The 22,424-nt window shown below is 36.7% G+C and overlaps 1 protein-coding gene across 1 annotated transcript in view; it reads left to right on the forward strand.

The window, feature by feature from the left end:
* LOC134527397 (protein hobbit-like) overlaps positions 1 to 22,424 on the forward strand; it is a 619,824-nt gene that overhangs the window by 474,460 nt on the left and 122,940 nt on the right. Inside the window, exon 26 of the mRNA XM_063360060.1 lies at positions 20,375 to 20,599. Coding sequence (XP_063216130.1) covers positions 20,375 to 20,599 — 225 coding nt within the window. The remainder of the gene's footprint in view (positions 1 to 20,374; positions 20,600 to 22,424) is intronic.

The raw sequence follows: 22,424 nt of genomic DNA on the forward strand, positions 1-22,424 counted from the left end.
TTTACTGATTTTGTTGATTTTTTTTTTATTTTGTACCTATTATAGTGAACTACAGAGTGGAATAGTTCCAGTGAGCCCAACGACAATATCTTTAAGGGGGGGAAACTAAAAAATTTGGCAAAAAATTTAGATTTTTTTGGATTTTCAAAAAAAAAAATTTTATGTGGAATAATCAATTTTCATAAAAAGTAATTCTGGTAATATGTAGACCTATTACAGTAGTTTTACAGGAAAAATTGTTTTTAATTCTATGATGCATGGAATTATTAAAATTTAACTTTAAAATTTTCAAAATTTGACAAAAGTGCCATTTTTGATTGAAAATTACTGAAAAACCCCATATTTTAAAAATCTGAAAATTTGTAACTTTGTAGTCCTCACCTTTATTAATAGCATGCACTTTGTTGGATAGTGTGTTTTTGCCTGTAAACATTTCTAGAATTTTTTGAAAATGTAATGTCATTACCTTTTGTATGTTGTGCATGCTCAATTAATAAATGTTTTGTTGGTATCTAAATAGTATGTGATAATTTGTAACTGGTTTTGTATGAGGGGAAACCTTGGGAAATATGAAGGGGGAGTCCCTATCTGAATATTCCCAGGCGCTTGCTGTAAGGGGAATCCCTGGTAGCTTGAGGGAAATCCCTGGTGACCATAGGGGGAATCAACTACAAGACTACAAGGGAATTCCCAAACTTTTGCTGTTACAGTTGTGTTGTGTGTGTTCATGGGTGATGTTCAGCTAGTGAACTAAATCATGTCTGACTTTCATAGTACGGAGAGAATTAAATGTGTGGACTACATTAAAAGGCACAAAAAAAGTGTGTATAAAAGTAAATGTGTGAGGATGTGTAAGGTGAATGATTTAGCAGATGATATTCAAAAGTTTGTGGGTGTATCTGTTTCAGTAAATAAAAATGATATTTTGTGTAGCAACTGTGTTACTTTTTATAAAAAGAAATTTCTGGAACTTGCTGAAGATGCAGAAGAAACATCCACATCAGAGAATTTTATTCCGGAGGATGAACTAGTAAGTGTTTTAAATAGCAGTCTCATTAAAACATTAAATGTAGAAGTATCACCATTGAAATCCCCTTCAGAGGTGAGATTGGATAGGAGAGAAGGTTATGCGAGGAAAAAGAAGATAAAATTAGTTGATGAGTTAAAAACTTTTGCTGTGAACAAATTACAAGACATATATCACGTGCATCTTTCAAGTGAGTCTGATGATGAAATGCCTGTGTGTGTCAATTGTAGTCTATGGTTTTCGAATATTGACTCAGCTCTTCATACTTGTAACTACAATGGAAAAGTACAGCTACTAACATTGGTACCACAAACATTTAGTAAAACTGGATTGAAGGAAAAATTACCTTCAGTGTCAAAGTACCTCATTGATAAATGTCGCACAGTTATAAAAAATAAGGGAATTTATGCTCAACCTGACCCCTATAGTGGACATCCTTTACCTACACAGGTACAAGATCTAGCATTATCATATTACCTAGAAGATAGTAAAGACTGTTCAAGGGAAAGTCCAAACAAAAAAGATGTTATTTGCATTAAGGATGGTAATGGCGAGAAAGTAAAAAAGGTTAAAAGATTCATGACAAGGTCCATCAAAGAGGCATACAAAGCATTCAAAAAAGATAATCCTCTTATAGAAATTAGTCTTTCAAAGTTTTATGCCTTACGACCAAGATGGGTGAAAATTCAGCCAGAACAGACTGTGTGTTCTTGTATTTACTGCAGTAACATGCAACTTATCTGTGTAGCTCTTCGAAATGTAACAAATAACCAAATTGATGAAGACTATCTTCTACTGAAGTGTTTGTGTGACGAAACAAGGAATGAAGATTGCTGGCTCGAGGAGTGTGGTGACTGTCCTGGCACAGAAACATTAACTGTTGAAAACTTTGGCTTGGATGAAGGGGAAGAAGTTACATTTGCGATTTGGGAACATGGTGACCTCATAAAAAAAACTGTATCTGTAAATAATTTTCTGGAACATGTAAGGCATTGGGTTAAAAAAAGCTATTCCTCACAGTTACATTAGGAAAATACAAAGGGAAGGAATAGCTGAAGCAAGAAGTTCTGTCCAACAAAATAATGCTCTTGTTTTACATTTTGATTTTGCTGAGAACTGGTCAGTTGTATTGCCTGATGAAATCCAAACTTACCACTGGCAAACTGATCAGCTTTCACTGTTTACCTGTGTTGCATACTTTGGTGCGGAAATAAGAAGTTTTGTTATAGTATCTGATGATATAGCTCACGACTCTGCTCACGTTCTCTGTGCTTTAGAGGTTATAAAACTGGAAATTTCAAAATTTTGTCAGTTAGAACTTTTGAGTTCAATAGTGTACATTACAGATGGGGCAGCTGGACATTTCAAAAATAGGTTTCAGCTGTATGAACTATGTAAAAATACTCAAACTGTTGAAAAAAAAATGGATTTTTTCTGCTACAGGGCATGGCAAAAGTGCATGTGATGCAATAGGTGGTTTGTGTAAACACTTTGCAACTAAGTTCAATCTTCGGGCAGAGTGTGTTAATGCCATTAGAGATTCTGCTTCATTTGTTGCTGAAGTAGGTAACCTTGTACCAAAGATAACTCTATTGGCTCTTGAAAGTAAAACAATTCAAACGTATAGGTCATCTAAGGAAAAAGAATGGGCTACTGTAAAACCAGTTGTTGGAATACAATCTAAACATTACTGGCTGATTAAAAATGAGACATACATGGGACGCACAATTAAAGATAAAATAGAAATAGTTGTACAATCTAACCAGATTAAAACACATTATTCAATAAATGATTTCCAAGTAGGCCAGTTCGTTGCTTGTGTATACGATCAGAATTGGTGGATGGGACAGATCACTGGTATATCTAAAGAGTTGAACGACATGACAGTGTCTTTTATGCATCCCCATGGTCCAGCTAAAGGGTTTCAGTTGCCACAGGAATCTGGAAAGAAGAAGGATGAATGTCCGGTGCCACTACAAAATGTTTTGTTAGCAGTAAGCAATTCTACTCCACTTGGACAATCAGCAAGACTCCACACTTTCGACAAAGCTGAGTTGATGAAGATCCAGCAGATCTACTGTCTTTAATCAGCCAAATAATATTTTAGGAAGTTTGTCAATATATGTTACATATATTTGAGGAAGGGTAAGCAGTCTACATATAATTAATTATAGGTACATATTGTTGGTTTCAATTTTACTTTGAAATTTTGGTTTTCATGCAAGTTAAAGAGTATGCATATGTATTATATGTGTGTATATGTATTGTGCATATTATGTTAATGTGATAATGTATACACAGACTCTCCTTTTGTAATTCCCAAGGTTTCCCCAATTTACAAATTACATCTCACTTTTTGGAAACTAACAAAACATTTGTTAATTGAGTGTGCAGACCTTAGATTATGTAAGAAAATTACATTTTCAAAAAATTCTAGAAATGTTTACAGGCAAAAACACACTATCCAACAAAGTGCATGCTATTAATAAAGGTGAGGACTACAAAGTTACAAATTTTCAGATTTTTAAAATATGGGATTTTTGAGTAATTTTCAATCAAAAATGGCACTTTTGTCAAATTTTGAAAATTTTAAAGTTAAATTTTAATAATTCCATGCATCATAGAATTAAAAACAATTTTTCCTGTAAAACTACTGTAATAGGTCCACATATTACCAGAATTACTTTTTATGAAAATTGATTATTCCACATAAAACATTTTTTTTGAAAATTCAAAAAAATTCAAATTTTTTGCCAAATTCTTTAGTTTCCCCCCCTTAAAGATATTGTCGTTGGGCTCATTGAAACTATTCCACTCTGTAGTTCACTATAATAGGTACAAAATAAAAAAAAAATCAACAAAATCAGTAAAATAGTTTTGAAATGCCGCTAATTTAAAAAACACCCCTTTTTCCACCTTTTTTGATTTTGAACCAACTTCAAAAGGCTATAACATGGGGAAAAAATTTTTTGGGACAAAATCCTTTTGGCATACTTCTTGTCTGCACTGGTTGTAACTGCTGTAATTTTTTAAAGCAAATCCGAGATGGTGACCTGACACGCTCCTGCCTTAATTGAAATGGAATGGCTCTGTAACAATAACTTATATTTTTTCATCTGCAATAATTGAGATTTATCGAATATCGTTTGAAAATTAACTTTGCACCAAATAATAAATGTTGTAAGTTGAAGAAATGAAAAAGTTAAGTATTGCACATACACATGCCACAATATAAATCCATTATAAGTACCACTCAAACATTTTGTTTTAAATCAAAGTAAGAGAAACATCAAATATCTCTGTAAGCCTGAGCCTTTGTAAATCAGCAAAAAATTACAACATTCAGTGGAAATATAATGCAATAATTCATTATTACCTTCACTTTGGCTACCAATCTTGCAAGAATGGTAACCAAAAGTCTTCGCCAAGCAAACAAAATTTGAGGCACCCACCAACTGTGCATCATAAAACATAGGCTGAAAAAAAATCAATCAGCTATTAGGTGTAGTCTATACTAATTCACAATTGCATATATGGTATTACAGCTACACTCTTAAATTAATTTCTTTTGTTAAAGTATGTACATCAGTAAATGAGAAATTTAGGTCATTTATGAATATTTTTTCATTATAATTTAATATGCATTTTCCTAAAAAGCTAAATAAATTTAAATGAGGTGGTAGTAAACAAACCTGGGTGACAAAAGGCATGTAAACATCTAGTATTAATCCAAGTCTCTGTATGAAAAAAAAAATAATAATAAATCCCAAAATTTTGTAAACTTCCTATTTTAAAAAAGCAAAGGAATTACACTTAGAACAGCCAATCTGTAATTCGGTAAAAAATCGAAGACAGTATGGAACATTATTAACAATCAGGTAGATATAAAGGAAGTCAACATTAATTACAAATAGTAGATAATAATAGAGATATAAAATCTCCTAAAAAGACTGTAAGTTACATAAACAACTATTTTTGTGATATAGCAAAACAGCTGTGTGCTCAAATCCCTCAATATGACGCATGTAAGTTGACTCTAAACAGGTCCAAAATAGCATCATCTTTTTATCTTCTTCTTGCACCGAGTCTTCTTGGGCTTGATGCCCGTTTCCTGTTTCCTGTTTCCAGGGGTGTACAGGGGTAGAGAAGGTCGAGCTGGTCTAGCGGCAGGATTCACAGTCGGCTGGTATGTAGGTCGGGCGTTGGTTCGGGCAAGGGGGACGAGGTGTCTCATCTTGGTGTGATTGTCGGTCTTAGGTTCCCCTCTCCCGTGGCTGGGCAGTCCTCCGCAGGGGTTGCGGGAGCGTCTGTCTTCGGGCTGGTACTCGATCGGAAAAAGCCACTTGCAGTTCCTTGGTTGAGGTGGATTGGTTCACACTAGGATGTTCTGGAGAGCTAGAGATGGGTGACAGAGGGGCTGGGAGGTGTCGATAGAGAAATAGGATGCTGCATAGACGTTTCTGGCTGGGTTCCTGGTCTCGCGATACAGGGCCGAGGGGGCTGGTTATGGGTGAGAGCGGGGGTGGTATGTGGTGATAGGGGCGTAAGAGGTGGTGTAGCTGAAGCTGGTTGAGCTCCTCCTCATCCTTCCTCTTGACGGTGGATGCACTGATGCTCGGAAGTGCGGTCTGCAAGAGTCCCCTCGGCAGAGGGAAGCCGAAGCGTAGATCTGGATGGCTCTCTTCGGATCGCTGACGTTGGGCAAGCTCCTCCAGGGTTGGAACTGGTCCGGGTATCCGGATCAAGGCTGGAAATAACTCCGGCGGATACTTGACGGAGGTGACCTTCGATGTTCTCTGCCGTGCAGCCTGCTGACGTAGGTGAATAGCTAGAGGGGTGAGGGATGGGGCTAAACCACTCATCGAGAATGACGGAATGATCTCAAAGAATACTTTAATTATCCTTGTTATACAGTTCAGTTGGTCGGCTGCGATGACTTTCCCTACTGATACACATGCACAAAATTACACTAATTACATCTAGCGTCAAGAAGGGGGGGGGTGCTAAATGCCCTATGCCGAGATAGGTCTTCGGATGCCATTGGCTCGCGAAGGAGGGGTGCGAGACTGCAGAAAACGAATAGCCAGTTGTTCTGCTGCTCCCCCTAGGGTCGTCCCGTGGTCAGTGGGCGGATTCCAGCCTCACTAGCCGTCGGGCCGATCAACTACCTTCGGGTGGATGACCTCCCCTTTATATAGGGAGAAAAGCGTGGGAACGAAGAAAGGAAGGGAGGGGCGAACTAACTCCCTCTGAAGGGATGAGATGCACGCGCATAAATCTTCCTGAAATTTCCCTGCCCTGGCGGTGGAAGTATAAACTAGATATTAATAATAAAAAAAAGAAAAATGTGGCCTAAATAATTATATGTACATATATATATATATACATATGTGTGTGTGTATATATATATGTGTGTATGTATATATATATATATATGTATGTGTATATATATATATATTCAATCCTATGTATTGAAAAGTATTTAAACTTGCTCTCTCACCATATTTTATACTCTTATAAAATATAAATATGGTTGATAGATCGCAGGTCACAAGATAGCATCCCAATGTACATGTTCAGCTGTAGTAAAAGAAAAATATCCATTTGTGTACATAACTCGTCCATATTTACTATTATATCCCGAAGTAAGTAAATATGTATGGTTATAGCAACATGGAAAAAAAAAGAGTGAAGATGGTTGGTTGCTTTAATAAATTATTCTATTCTTTGTCGCTTTGTTTATAACCTACGATGTCGCACAGATTCCTCGCAGCATATTACATGAGTAGGCCTATTGCCGAAATCCTTTTTTCCCTGAATTGCTTCTGAGCTTACATATTAACCTTTTACCCGCCACCCCAAGATCCCCCCCAAAAATTATATATTTTCCTGCGAATTATGTTTACTTAATGTTTCATTAAGAAATGAAAATTGATACATAACAAGAAAAAAAAAATTTCTATTTATTTTGCTATGTTCCAGAAGTGGAACATTGGCAGGAAGTGGTTATACAAAAATTGTCAATTGGTTTTTAAAATATATGTATTACTATATAAACCCATTACAATGTATATCCATAACCATATAAAATAGCTATTTCAAAAAATTGGAAAAATATAAAAAATCAACTTGGAAACTTTATTTTATGGAAATACAGGGTAACACCCAAGATCAATGCTGCTTTTGAGTTTGATGTGTAAACAGTGCAACAACATCTCTTTTACACGTGAAGCCATATCAATAATGTCTATTATTACACTTTCAGTCCATGGAAATATGGAAAACACTCAATATGGATCCTCTTCTTGCAGTCATTGCATTGGTACTTCGTATTGGAGATACAATGAGCACATCTTCCGTGTGATGCCGAAATCAAGTAATGCCCATCTGATTTTCGTTGAGCAGGAGGTATACGAGGCTTTGGCCCAACTCTAGGACCCTCCTTTCGAGGAGAAATTCGCAGGAGGACCATTGTAATCTGAACAATAAATTTTTTTGATTAGGTAAATGCAAAGTAAAAAAAATAGAAAATCAAATAGAAAAAACTAAACGTACCTGTCGCCGAAAAAAAGATGGTCCAGATGTAAACACAATGGTTTGGAGTGAAGCTCTTTGTGAACAATCCAGGCAGCAACAACAGACATGTTGAGCGCGTTGGAGGACAAGTTCCACGACCACTTTTTTTGAACGCAATTTTGGCCGGTAAGATCCCAACAATCTATTTATAACATCAAATCCACCCATGCCATAGTTATACTGCCTCAGGAGATGAGGTTGATCAATTGCAAATCTTGTTCTTTTGTTCATAAACTCAAAAAACAGGTCAATAGGCTCAAGGGATATCAATTTAGGAAATTTATCACCGAGTTTCGCTTGATTTTCAGAAGGAAGTACATAACTGAAGCTTTTAGTTTTTTGTCAGTTTGGTTTTTCCGGGATATGTTTACCTTTCACTCCAGGTTTTGGATTAGCTTTTCTTTTACAATTTCTTTTAGGAGCAGGCAACTCTTTACTAGTTGAAGGAAATGATTCTTGCTGCGTTTCATTGGACACAGATGCACATGATTTTATAAATAAAATTACCTGTCCACAAACGTCAGTCGGCTCCACTTCTCCCAAATTGTTGTCATCAATGTCTTCATTATCCATCAATCGTTCATTTTCTTCTGGAGATAACTGACACAAGTCATATTCCTCATCGGAATTGTCAGTGATGTCAGAATCATTCAAAGAATTCAAGTAGTCAAGTGCGTCATTCACTGTACGAAACACTGTTTCACTCGCCATAAAAGCCCTCACACGCACAGAGGTAACCTAAAAATACTGCAATGACAGCTAATGATTTTATAACACAACTCTTAGACAGTTGAAAGAAAACTAAGTAAGAGCAGACTAAGTTCCGCTGCAGGTAGTAACTCGCATGAATGGCATGTGATGATGTGTACGGTTTGTGGCTGCGCTGAGGCACAAGTAGAAACATGCGCAGTAGGCGTGCGTTGACGCATATAAGTAAAGTGGTCCGCAATAACCAGAACCCGCCAATGTTCCACTTCTGGAACATCTAAACGTCTGGAACACCAGTGAGATAAGTAAAAGTTATAATTGAATACTCGTATGTGGAATCATTTCTTTTACACTTCCTAAGGCACCCTAAGCTTTCTAAATAGATAATTTATTTTTATTATAGCAAAATTAAAATAAAAACAATAAAGAGTGCGCACCGCATCTGATTTTGCCATTTTGAGAAATTGCTTACCTTTATGAAATGCATCATATGTCACTAAATAAAATCTGTAAATTGAAAGGGACTTAGTTTAACTAGGAAAAAATTATGTCATGAAATATTTTAATTTTGTTGTAGAAAAAAAAATTCTCAAAATCATGTTCCATAAGTGGAACAATAGCAGGTAAAAGGTTAAAACTCGAATTGGGTTTAGTTACAACGTAAAGTTACGTGATATTTTATATATTTATGAGAGGGCGGGCAAGCTTCAATCTTTACCCAGTAAATGCATCAGAAATAATAGATTGTGTAAATAAAATCAAAACAAAGAACTCCACAGGCCTCGACAATATTCCAGTAAAAATATTAAAAGGTTGTTGTGATTTAATTATCAAACCATTAACACATACAGTACACTCCCTATTTAACGCGGTTGTCGGGGGACATAACTTTTACCCGCGTTGTTGCATAACCGCGATGTTTCGATGTGACCAAGGTCAAAAGGCATAAAACACCGCCTGTGTTCTAATAGGTCGGCAAGCACGCACAGTATAGACGGCCCGCCGTTGTGCGGACTTTGCATCCGCAGTTTTCACTAAACGCGGGTGAAAAAATAAAAATAATAAATTTTAAAGATAAATATTAAATGTTGAATTGTTTTTATTTTTCCGCATGCCGCGCACAGTTTGTCGCACGGCCTACGAGCGCGCCACACGCCGCCATACACACGTGCGGCACACAAGCTGCTGCCAGTCTCGTGGTGTCAGCCACAGTATCTGCTTCGTCAGTGTCCGTAACAAAGTAAGTGCAGTGTGTGCGGTTACACACGATTCTGTGGTCGAAGTCTTCTAAAAAGAAAGGCCGTAGTGATACTTCAAACCGAATATGAATCGCAAAGTACCGAGTTTGATTAACAAAATAAAAATTCTATATTTACTTACAGATAGCTTGTCTTTTGCAGAAGTAGGCCGCAGATACAGGAAAAAAACTATTCTAGCATTCGTACAATAAAAAATAAAGAATCGTCTATCGTGTCAAGTCGTTAAACTTTATTATCCATGCTTACAGTAAATTATAAATGGTCACGTGTGGGAAACAAAAATTGCGCCAATTTAATTTTAGCGCAATCAGTGACGCCGTATTAAAAACCGTGTTAAACTATGTCTTTACTTATTTCACCAAACACTGTGTCGAGTTGCTGAGTGTGTGTTTCTCGGATCGGCAAGTGTTATATTCCCCAGCCTCTGGTTAAAGGTCGGGAGACCGCTACACATGAACATTTCCGGGAATTGTTTACTACCTCACGGCAAAAGTGGTACAGTATGGTTCACGTAAGTATTGGACCACTGGGAATTCCTGGGCAAAGATTAAAAATACGCTAGCTGATTTACTTTACCATTTAATGTTAAAACATTATACCAAAGTAAAAAGATGAACGTGTATAATACAATGAATTACCCAATAATATAACGTCTGTAGGTTTAAGTTGTAACAAAACATTTATATACAGATGTACCAATTATGATTCTGGAGTGGAATTTTAAACACCGGACTACCTGATTTTGCCTTGTACGCAGGGACGCTGCTCAGTCAAGTGACTCATGCTCTGCCTGTGTGCTGCGTGAACACATTCCCTCCCCCACTCCCCCTCTCCATGTTTCTGCCCGCTCTAATCTCTACCTCTCTCCATATTCTCGGCTCGCCTCTCCCTACCCAGCGCTTGCCGACAACCAAGCCTATCCAACATCAATCCCCAGCCGAGTCACGCTGGATAATGTCGCTGGACGGTGGGCTTTATCAGGTCCCCTGTCCGATGCTTCATTTGTGAGATAAAGCGACATTAAGAACTAGTCTTTCAGAAAATATCACTGGGCTGGATTGGACCATAATTTGAAAACACTACAAGATAGAGGAATAATGTACGGAGATATCTTGTTTAGAATTTCACTGCGGACATTTTCTACGCCTAGGCTTTTTTCTGCCCGATGCTTAGTTTGTTAGTTACAACGCAAAATTATCCTAATCGGCTATCAACCATTTATTCCATTATTATTCATTTCTGACTGGGGGACATGGTTTGACCCGCGATATACCCGATTCCGCGATCAATCGGGGCGCGATATACCGGGAGTTTACTGTATAATCAATAATTATTTTTTAACTGGTATTAACCCGAGTGATTTGAAAATATCTAAGGTTGTGCCATTATTTAAAAAGGGTGATGCAGATAACATTGAAAATTTTAAGCCTATATCACTCCTGAGTACAATATCTAAAAATTTTGAATTCATATTGAAAAATAGAATGACACAGTATTTACTCAAATTTAATCCTTTAAACAGTTTTCAACATGGTTTCCTACAGTGTAAAAATATTGAATCTGCTATGGGTGAATTTATAAATAATATTTTAACAAGTACCTAATGATAAGTCTATTTATACTTTTACACTTCAGCAGTACACTATTGAACTTTTTTATTTTATTTTATATATTTTTTTTTTTTTTTAATTCCAAGGTTGACCAGATATGAAGCACATAGAATGCTGGGGTGAGGTACTGGTAAAATATGGTGCCACGTCACCCGATTCTGCAATATGTGTGGTGTAGACAAGGGTCTCCTTAAACGTTTGCACCAAGCAGAATGTTGCACCCTTTATTATATAATTTTATAATACTGTACATTATTTTAATATAGCGTTGATGCCTAGGGTTGAAAAACATTGAAATCTGATAAAAATAGGTTTACATTTTGCTTTTTATATTGATTTATATTTTTTTCCGGTTTTTATGTACACATAAATCTCTTATGAGGGTTCTATACTTATTTACTTTAATTAAAATTCCTTTTTTAACTTTGGTTTACATATGTCGTTCTTGCACCAAGTCATTTGTTAGCTTTGATTCGTTTTTATAGTACAGTACTACAATTATGGTACACATTTAAAAACGAATCTTGGATTCGTATCGAACTTATCCTCAGTCAGTAAAAGCACAACATATTTGAGGTTAGGAAGGCATCAGATGTTATAAACAAGAATGTACCCAGCCTAAGCTGTGTTAATAATGTATTATGTTTTGCCTACATACAACAGTTTACGAATTTATTAATAAATCTGCCACTTTTCAAAATACAAGCAGTAATGCAAAAGTATTATTGATCTTTACCATTAGCGCCGTAACCTAATCAAGCACCAAACTTCCACTCACGACTCGCGACCGCGGCGCATCGTCAGCTGCATTATCTTCGAACTCATCAAACACTGTTCCGTTTTCTTTAAGCATATAAGAATTTGTTTTTGTAATGGTTTAATCAAGAATATAAATTAATAAAATAGTTCACAAACAAACGTAAAAGTTTTTAACAGAAACAATTTTCAAACAAAATAATATTCACAACACACAATTCACACACAAAGTAATGGCGACACTGGGAACGGAACAATGGCGTCTCGTCCCGTTTCTTTATTAATTTGTTATCGGTATTGATTTTATCTGTGCGAGTTTTTCTACTGAACTGATTATTTCCATGTAACATGTGGTTTATCTTTTGTTGTGAATGGTGATTTAAAGTCATTTACGGTACGTGACGTAAATCACAATCAGAGATGTCGGACGTATGGGAACATTTTGTTTTGGACAAATCCAACACCACCAAAGCTGCATGTCTGTTTTGTGGTGCAAAGATATCCCGCGGAAAGTCATGTACAACAAGTGCATTACGTAAACATCTTAAACTCCACTCGGCCCAAATCGCTGTTGATAAACGGGAGAATAGTGAATCTTCCGGTTCAGGAGAAATTGCAGGGCCTAGTGGAATCTTATCTGAACCTCAAAACAATGAACCATCACTCACACCGCCCACACTAGCACAATTCATGACAAAAAAACGTAAGTTTTCAAGCAAAGATGGCAAAGGAAAACACATAGGTAGGCTTATTGCAGAAATGATAAGTGTAGACAATCAGCCACTGTCTGTTGTAGAAAACAAAGGCTTCAGAAAGCTTATTGCATTTCTGGAACCTTGTTATTCAATGGTTTCGAGAAAATTTCTGGCTAATACACTTATACCAGAAATATACCAAACTACATGTGAGAAAGTCAAGGGACTTTAAGTGCAAGCAGAATACATCTCACTCACATTAGATATGTGGACATCATCTGTTAAAAGATTCATGTTTGGGTTCGAGATTCGGCAATTCCAGTCGAGAATTTGAGTTAGGATTCAGATTCAAGGAAATCAGGATTCGCCCCATCCCTAGCTAATGACTTTTATGCGTAATTGTTATTGTACTTCTTATACTTGCTTATTATTTGCTCTCTTATGTGCAAGTTAGTGCAATATGCATACACAAAAATATAGCAAGATGTAGAAAACATTTTTACAATGAAGTGGTCAAAAGTATTTTATGTTGGCATCATTGATAGCCTATATCAAAAGCACAGTACATGGCAAACATCTACAACAATTCAATAAAAAAAATTCATGCTTCATGTTACTGTGGCATTAGGTGCTTAACAATGAAACCTAGGGATGGGCGTGTTGATTCTTCTGTGCTTCCATTCCACCGATTCTGCCAGGAATATGAACAGTCGATTCTTCGGCAAATTTTAAAGGAATAGTATCATATTTAGTATGGTACTAAGCATTATTAATAATTTAAAAAAAAAAATTCCTGAATAAAACCAGGGATTCTTGCTAAAATTACCGTATTTTTCGAACAGAATACTGTCAAAATATTAACGTAACTCACCTTGCAATTTGATTTCAAAATTCGGTAAATTATGTAATAGTTATCTTATATCACGTTTATATTGGTTGCAGTTTCGGCTTGTAGCCTCGTGGCTACGGGCTGTGATCGGGACGAGTAGGATCGCATTGAAATGAAACACCATATACTTGGAGGCGTACTTTATTGGCGGCAGCGAAAACGCGTACAGAATGCTACTACAAGCAACAACGTGTGCGCGTGGCTGTGTTCCGAGCCGGACTGGCTCGCCTCTCAGGTGTCGGGTCTCCCTCGCTGCGGGGGTGGCTTGCCTGCCTAACGGTACTCCTGGGTGGGGGGGGGGCGTGTCCTGCCAGCTGTCCGCTCGCCCGCAGGGTCCCGGTCACTGCTGCAGGCAGCCGCAACCACGGCCGCTACACAGCTTATACAATTACATTATAAAAGTCGTTAGGATCAAATGAAATATTGGTTTTCCAAACTCTTGAATCATAACCGTGTTTTAACTTTTTTCGTGTTGAATTACACAATACGTAAAGAAAGGAAAAGACACAAATTACGAATACATCATCTCATCTAGCCGAGTCCACCATACTTAACATTGTGAACAGCTAACAGAGCGTGCAACACAACAAAGGCAATACTATCTATCGTAATTTTTTTTTGTTTGAAGTTTTAAAATGGTTAAATTGGGTTTAAACACGTAATATATCACGGTATTTTTATTTAATATAATAATATATTTAACTAGTATGTCTGATTAATTAACTTTATTTCGTTTGCTTCGCACATAAATGGTACATTTTGATGCGGCTGAGCACTTACTGCATGAGATGAAACACAAAAGCCTCCATATTATTGAATACTTTATGTTGTAACCTAACTTTTGTTTCTATTAACACACGTGCTTTCAATTACTATTTTTCAAGATATCAGGTGAGTTTATTTCTACTATAGTATGGTACACATTTTTTGTGATGTATATAACTCGTTTTTGCAGAAACACACGTGAAATGGTGTAGGAATTAGAAATAAAAAATCATGTCTACCCGTTCGATGACAAATTTGCAGTATGCAATTATTGTAACACGAAATTATCTCGTGGGCCACTAAAGACCACAACCAACCTATTAAAACATTTTCGGACTCAACATAAGTATCTTGCTTTGGGGGACTTCAGTGAATGTGTGGGTGGAACTGAAGCCGTTTCTAAGTGTGAACCAGAATGTTCAACAGCTGCTGAACTATCTATAAGCACCACCTGTTCTGCATCATCCATTTCCACTGTTCTTTCTGGTGCAACACAACCAAAAATAAGTAAAAAATCTGCAAGCTTTGTGCAAAGTACTCTTCCAGCATTGTTTGATGCAAAGAGCAAATTAAAGCCTGGAGATGCCAGAGCAGCAGAGATCACAAGACTGATAGGTGTAATGATGTGCATAGACAGTCAGCCTTTCAGTGTTGTAGAGAATAAAGGATTCTGTCGGTTAGTTTCCAAGTTGGAACCCAGATATAACATTCCAAGTAGAAAGACATTTGCAAACAAGATTATACCCTAAATGTGTAATACTGTGACGGAGAGAGTGATAGGGCAACTGAAAGATGTTGAGTTCATTGTAGTTACCACAGACATGTGGACTTCAACAGCAAATGTTGATTACATGAGTGTTACTGTGCACTATATGGATAACGATTTCAATGCCAAAGGCTTGTCCATTGAAGTTATTCCATTCAATGAAATAAGCCACTCAAAGGAACATCTGTGTAGTTTCATCACACAAACTTTGCAGGAGTGGGGCTTAAAAGAAAAAGTGACTGCGATTGTCAGAGACAATGCTCGTAACATCAGTGCAGGGCTGGAAATGTCTGAATTTCAGCATGTATCATGCTTTGCAAACACCCTTCAGCTTGTTTTAAAGGATGGCTTTTTCTCCAAAAAGACTGTTACAAATCTAACAGCAACATGCAGAAGAATTGTTGGATTTTTCAAGCACTCTTCAAAAGCATGTAAAGTTTTAAGAAAGTGCCAGAAAACCGTTGTCGTACCAGAGCATCGACTTGTTCAAGATGAACCAACCACTCCACATGTTTAAAAGACTTAATGAGCAGAAGTTAGCTATTCTTTTAGCAGCGGCAGAACTGAATATACCTTGTGAATTATCTGCTTCTGATTGGAAACTTCTGGAAAACACAATTGCTGTGCTGCAGATTTTCGATTCAGCCACACTGGAAGTCAGTTCAGCCAGTGCAAGTGTGTCAGAGGTAAGGCTAATTTTTGTTTTTAATTTAACTTAACATAATTATATTTCAATCTGCAAAATATAGCTACTTTCACATCACTTCTTCTAAAGAAATATAATAAATGAATTGGTTTTTCTCTTCCATTTAAAATATACAGTGTTTGTGTCTAAGTATAAGCCTAATTATAAATATTTTTTTGAGGTAATCCCTCTTATGACCATCATTGAGCATGAGTTAAGTAAACCTGCTCAATTGGGTTCAGGCCTTCAAGGGCTAAAGAATGTCATCCTTGCCTCATTTAAACACAGATTCAAAGGAATCGAAACAAACAGAATCTATCAGTTGGCCACACTACTCGACCCATGTTTTAAAGGTGCACCATTCAAAAACAAATATGTGTTACAAGAAGCTAAAACAAATCTTGAAGCTGAAGCAAACATGGTTTTTGTGTCAAAAGTAAGTAAACACTCACTTCCTGTAATTTTTAATGTGATGACTTTTTCCATACATGGTTTTTACATTGTAAATGGTAATGATTTTAGGTGGAGAACGCTCCAACAGATGAGAAGAAAGAAAGACGAACAGGCCTATGGTCTCAATATAGTAGTCTGTTTGGTCAGGCTACCAGTGAGATAGAGTCTGCAAAGAATGAATGTGATACCTACTTTTCAGAACAAGTAGTCACCAATTCCTGTGTTGCAAGCTACTGGAAGTCTAGGCCAAATTTTTGTTTACTTCAAGTTCTTGCTAGAAAGTATTTGTGCCTCCCACCATCGACAGTTAGCAGCGAAAGACTTTTCAGTACTGCTGGAAACATTTGTGATGTGAAGCGTAACAGTCTTGATCCAGAGTGTGTAAAAATTCTCATATTTCTGAACAAAAATTTAGAATAATGTTTTATTAACTCCATTAATATGTTCATGTTTAACTGATTGGTTTTGTTTTGAAAAGAAATTCATAATGTACTATAAGATTCTATTTTTGATTTATATAGGCCCTATTGTTTTAATATTTCAGTTTGTTTTGTAAATACACCTGAATTCTCATTTCTAGAAATTGATGAAATTATAACCTTTTATTGCTTATGAATTAATTAGCATAATACAAGCAGCTGAGTTCTCATTAGAATTGCATTAAAAACTTTGTCTTGAAATAGAAGTTTTCTTGGAAGCATGGTTTATTGTATTTTTCCTTTTTTAAGTTCTTTAATGATTAGGTACATGGCAAATTTTTTGGTGGAGTCGGAATCTGAATTGAGAAAATATGGAATCGACCCATCTCTAATGAAATCACTTCAAGTACCTATATGCACAACATTTAGCGAAAAATTAGCATGAACATACAAACAATAAAAAAAATTTCATAATAACTGTTAGATCATTATTGATAATTATATGCAATTGATAAATAGTGATCATGTTGTCACTATTGTTGAAAAATATCACAATTACAGAGAAAGGTAAGTCTCTACCAGATGTGGATGAAAAAATGGAAGAGAAAGTCAAATCACTTAGGCAGAACCACCACACAATTATGACAGGACAAATTAACAAAAAAATTGTGTCCTGGATAAGGTCGCATTATGTGTGTTTGTAGGGGAAAAGCCTCGTCTGTGACAAACACATATGGCACGTTTTCTTGTGTACCAGGCAACTTCTTCGGAGGAGGTATGTTCAAGGCATTGGATTCCAAACTTTGCCAAACACTGATTGCTTTAGAATACCCCCATCGCTGTTTCTTCCAGCTGCTCCTATATCCACTGCTTTCTGTCTACCAAAGGACAAGTTATACATAACACTACTCTTATACATTTCCTATTTTCCATAAAACTGCTATAAATAAATACAAAATTATGGACATACAGTTAAACTACAAACATTACACACACTAGAGAACTTATTTTTAAATTAGATGTACGGAAAAACAAATAGCAAAGAAAAACAGATATGTAAAAAAAAATTATAATATTTGGGACATTAAATGGGACACAACAAAGAAAAACGTATAAAATTATAAAAATCATTTTTCTAAACAATAATAGATCATATGCAGATGAAAAAAGAACCTAATACAATAGTTTTTTGTGTTTTTTATCTATGTGTAAACAAAATAACAAATTACAGTCTGAAACCATTCATTTATCGTTACTGTTTACTCATTAGTGAATTTTTTTCTTGAGTATCCTTGAACTTGTTTATTGCTGATAATTTAATTCTTTTAAAGGGGGGAAGGATAGACAAACAATTGTTTCACATAAATAAATTTTGGCCTAAATATTTATTTTTTAAAAAAAAGAACATATTTTTAATTATTTTTATGATGGCCACAGTGGTTTAATGTCACAGAAAACGCATCGCCTATCAATTCACTCAGGTTCCAATTTATCGTAGTGTTTTTTCCACCCCATGTAGACAACCATGGCAGATGTTGTCATGAGCCGGTAGCCCTGTTTCGTGCTCGCCCCTGCATTCCTTCAGTCGGTTCTCAGAGGCCGTGATTGTTAGGTCATACTCCAATGGTGAGGGTCATGGTTATTGTATTCAACACCCGAGCATGACTCGTTATTCATGAACATCGAATCAGTACCCAAGTGAATCAGTGCTCATGTTCAGGCTGTGTGCAGAATTCATTTCCCCGAGAAGGGAAGGGGGGAGAACCAATTTTCTCACTACTTGCCTTCAAATTCTTTCCTTTTGTTACTGGGGATTATAAGAAATATAAATTTATTATTATTATTATTTGGTATTTGGTGCAGGGGTAGTTATCCCCTCTCCCCCTTAATTATTTCTCCCCCCAAACTATCCAGATTATGCTCCTCCCAGCTATAATCTTTGAGGTAGCCATTACAGAGTCTGTATCAATTCAAATATCTTCATTCCTCCATTTTCATCGCGTTGCCCTCATCTGTTATGACCCTGATATCGACAAGAAGTTAAGCCATAATTCATTAAGTTTTACACAGATGTGTGTCTATGCATCAGGGTTCCCAGGCAGTTTGCAGACAATGTATTTTTTAAATAAATATTTTATTCAGAATAGTATTTTACTTTGGCTCGAGCTGTTAGGTGTATGTATTTTTTACATTATCTTCTTGGGACCCAATACTGTGCGCTGTGCGCTATAAGAAAAGAACTCGTCGACACACAAAACATGCTGTTTTAGAAGCGTTGCTAGGTTTAGAAGCGCTGGTAGGACCGCTTTCAGCAGGAAGGCTGCCGCAGTAGTTTCCTTTCGGAAGGGGGGTGGCATGGTACAAAGGTTCGAGGAGGGGATTGGCTGTAAAAACACGTGGTAGAAGCTACGAAGGTAGCGTTTTCTTGCCGAACTCAAGCGAACATGGCCGAAGCAGACGGTGGAATTCTTCCGCCGACTGCTTCGGCTATGTCCGCTACAGTTCGGCAGGGCAGGTGGCAAGGTGGCGTTTCAGTCGGCGGTCGTCTCTCGGGGCGCGCGCATCACTCTCGCGGGCTGTTGGCTGGGAGTTCCCTGCATCCTATTGGGTAACCAAAGGCTGGCAGTGCGTGGGGGATTTGTGGGCGTACGGGAGGCGGCCTAGCAGTGCCAACTGCTACCGACCGCGTCCCGCGGGTGGCGGATACGGGGTGCCAGCTCGTGAGTTGCAATCTCGCTGGAGTGACTGTGAATAACCACGTACCAGTTAACAGAGTTTCTGATCATGTATGAAGATAGTTTCTTTTTTGTTGGTACAAAAAATACCAACATTTAATTTTTACTATTCTAGTACATTTTTATGAGCTTCTTCTCTTTATTTTAAGTACCTACTTACTTTGCCATGTGTTGTCTGTTTAAAATTTTGTACCAGATATCGATGATACTACACTCCCACTTAGTATATAAATAATGTAGAGTAGGTATCTTATTATCAGAATAATGTATGCCAAACATTATTATTTTTCAAAAATAGTTTATAATTTAAAAAAAATGTCAATTTTTCTACCTGTAGAATAGTCAATGTTCAGTTAAGAAAACTACTTAAATAGCACTCTTTTGTACCTTGAAATCTATATTTTCCCGGGGGAGGGCCCCCGGACCCCCCCTCCCCTCCACCGTGTTTTGGGGTGAACGGAGTTGTTGTTTTCCCTCATGTAAACCTCACGCCTCGCCACTGTTCCCATCATCATTGAAACCCTGGAATTTTCAGAGAATTTGTGATTTGTGGAAAATCATGGAATCAATAAAGAGATACATGTTCACATAATTTAAATAAAATTATTAGACAAAGGCTTAGCATGTATCAGTAAACCATGAACTGTGTCATGCATTTTGTATTTTAGGCTTCTTTTTTTTCCATTACTAGAGCAACAAGTAATTTTCAGGACATTAAGTCGTATTAAGTTCTGAGTAATATTTGAGAAAATTTAATATGTTCATAGTTTCTAGGCTTTTTGTTATAGAGCAAATATGTAATTTTGTCACGACATTGAGAATCTACATCTACATTAAGACAGTGACAGTGTTTATAAGTAGCAAAAATTTATATCGGTTTTCCATGGAAATATTGCATGTTGTATGGCTAAGAAAAAATTGTTAAAAGACCTCGAGAAAATTCTGTTTTGTGTTTGTTTTGCTGGACGTTCTCCATGTAAGTGGTTCTTTAAGATTTTCTGAGGGCTCCTCTTTTCCCCACGATGTTGCAGCCACGAGGCGCCTGCTCGGGGCGAGCGACGCCGAGGGATTCCTTGGTGCGAGTGTCGGCCGTGCGGTACGCGCTGGCGTCGACCCTCAGCTGGCGCTCCGGCGGCGTCCAGGAGGACAGCCGCCGGCCGAGGCACCGGCTGGCACTGCTAGGCCTCCGGGCGGCATGGAACAGGAGCAACAGGGATGGCGTGTTCGCCGTAATCGCAGCCTACACAGATGCCCAGGTGCCTGCTCGTCCTCAATCCATCTGGCAACGTCGACACGTGCTGGTTGCTTTGTTGTACTGTCAAAAATCTAATTTAATTTATGGACTTTACAAAGTGTAATTTAACTTAAATAAACAGAGTTCATAATTTTAAATAATTAAATCGTTGTGCGAACATGCAATATCTAGACTTTCTGAGTTGTATGTTTCGTTCCAATCAAAGGCAAACACACACATAACAAACGAAATGTGTTCTTTCTGTAGACTTAACACATTTTTGACTGTTCTGTTAATATACCAATAAAAATCTTTATTATTTATGTTGAAAGTAAATGAACACTATGTCCATTAATTTACAAAGATGGCCATAAATTAATTAAGTTCAATGGATAATTTGTAACCAGCATTCTTCATGCATTGAAGGTGAAAATGATTCTGGTTCCACATTTTCGTGAAAAAATATTCTACCAAAATGGGGAAATGGAAAGCGATTGAGGTTGAGGTCATTAAAGACATTTATGTGTGATAAAATGGAGTATTGGATGGAATGAACGGGTGGGGAAATTGGGAGTGCCCCAAGAAAATGGCACAGGCTCGCTGCAATGTTGTCTCCCTTTCTCACTTAAAAAAACTCCTGGTTCAACCCTGCCAGAAATGGAAACCCAGATAGACTTTATGAGAGGAAAGTGATCTGATCACTCAACATCTACCAGGGCCTCTGTTGGAAAAATTGGGCTCTAGAAGTGTGAAGTGTATGCGTTTACCAGCCACGGAAATGCAAACAATGTACTGCTAGTGCAAGGTTTCATAATAACTGTGCTGCAGCACACTAGTGTGCCATGACGCCTCTGCAGCTGTAACAAAAGATTTTGGTAATCAAAAAAATATGTTTAAAAATGTGATCATTATGAATACTATATGTATGTGTGTGTGTGTGTGTGTATATATATCGATATAGATATATACACACCCACACCCAAAATATAAAAATAAATATTTCTAAAGAAAGTATGAAAATGTATGTCGTCCTGCCAAATTCAGTAATCTAATGTTTGTGTGTCATCATACAAAAAGGGTTAAGAAATGTTGTTCTAGTGAGTAATTAAGATGCAGTTATCCAAGCAGAATCTTAGATCATGAATATTTGCCTGACTTTTTACAAATAATGTAATCGTTGTTTAATGGAAACTGTTAAAATTGTCCTAGATTAAAGATAGTGTTGTGCAAATTCCATGGTAAAGCCAAGTGTTGAAAGGTCTTTTATAAATGCATTTATTTTCCTGTAAGCCGCATTTCTGCTAATGTTTAATATTCTTTTATTACGTGTTTGCCTGAGCAGACACCATTGGTAATTGTTGTGGTATTCCACTGATTGAATAAAAAGATTATATTTTAGAAACATGCTTTCTCTTATTCTCTTGATGCCCAAGGTATTAAAAATTTCAGGGAAAAAAATTTATATTAAAAAATATTAGTTAGGAATGGTTTGTGAAACACAGTCTACCATCACAAGTTTCAAATTTTATTTCAAATACAAATTACAGCTTGGTGACAAATATGGCACAATGGGCAGAATTGGTAAAACAATGAATAATATGAAACTAATAAAATGCACAGTTACAAATGCCAAAATGACTATTTACAAATGTTCTTCGTTGACAAATACTTTCAAACCTTTGTTTATAGTACTACATATACAGCCATCTTGGCATTCAAAATTACTCTAATTCCTAATTTTGCACATTGAAGTAAATGTTTGTTAGCTTTACATATGGAAATTCACAAAACAGTGTTTTTGTTTAGGCACAAATGAATATCACATTTCTGACATTTTATGAAAGATT

Source organism: Bacillus rossius, chromosome 1, assembly GCF_032445375.1.
Source record: "Bacillus rossius redtenbacheri isolate Brsri chromosome 1, Brsri_v3, whole genome shotgun sequence".
Lineage (NCBI taxonomy): Eukaryota > Metazoa > Arthropoda > Insecta > Phasmatodea > Bacillidae > Bacillus > Bacillus rossius.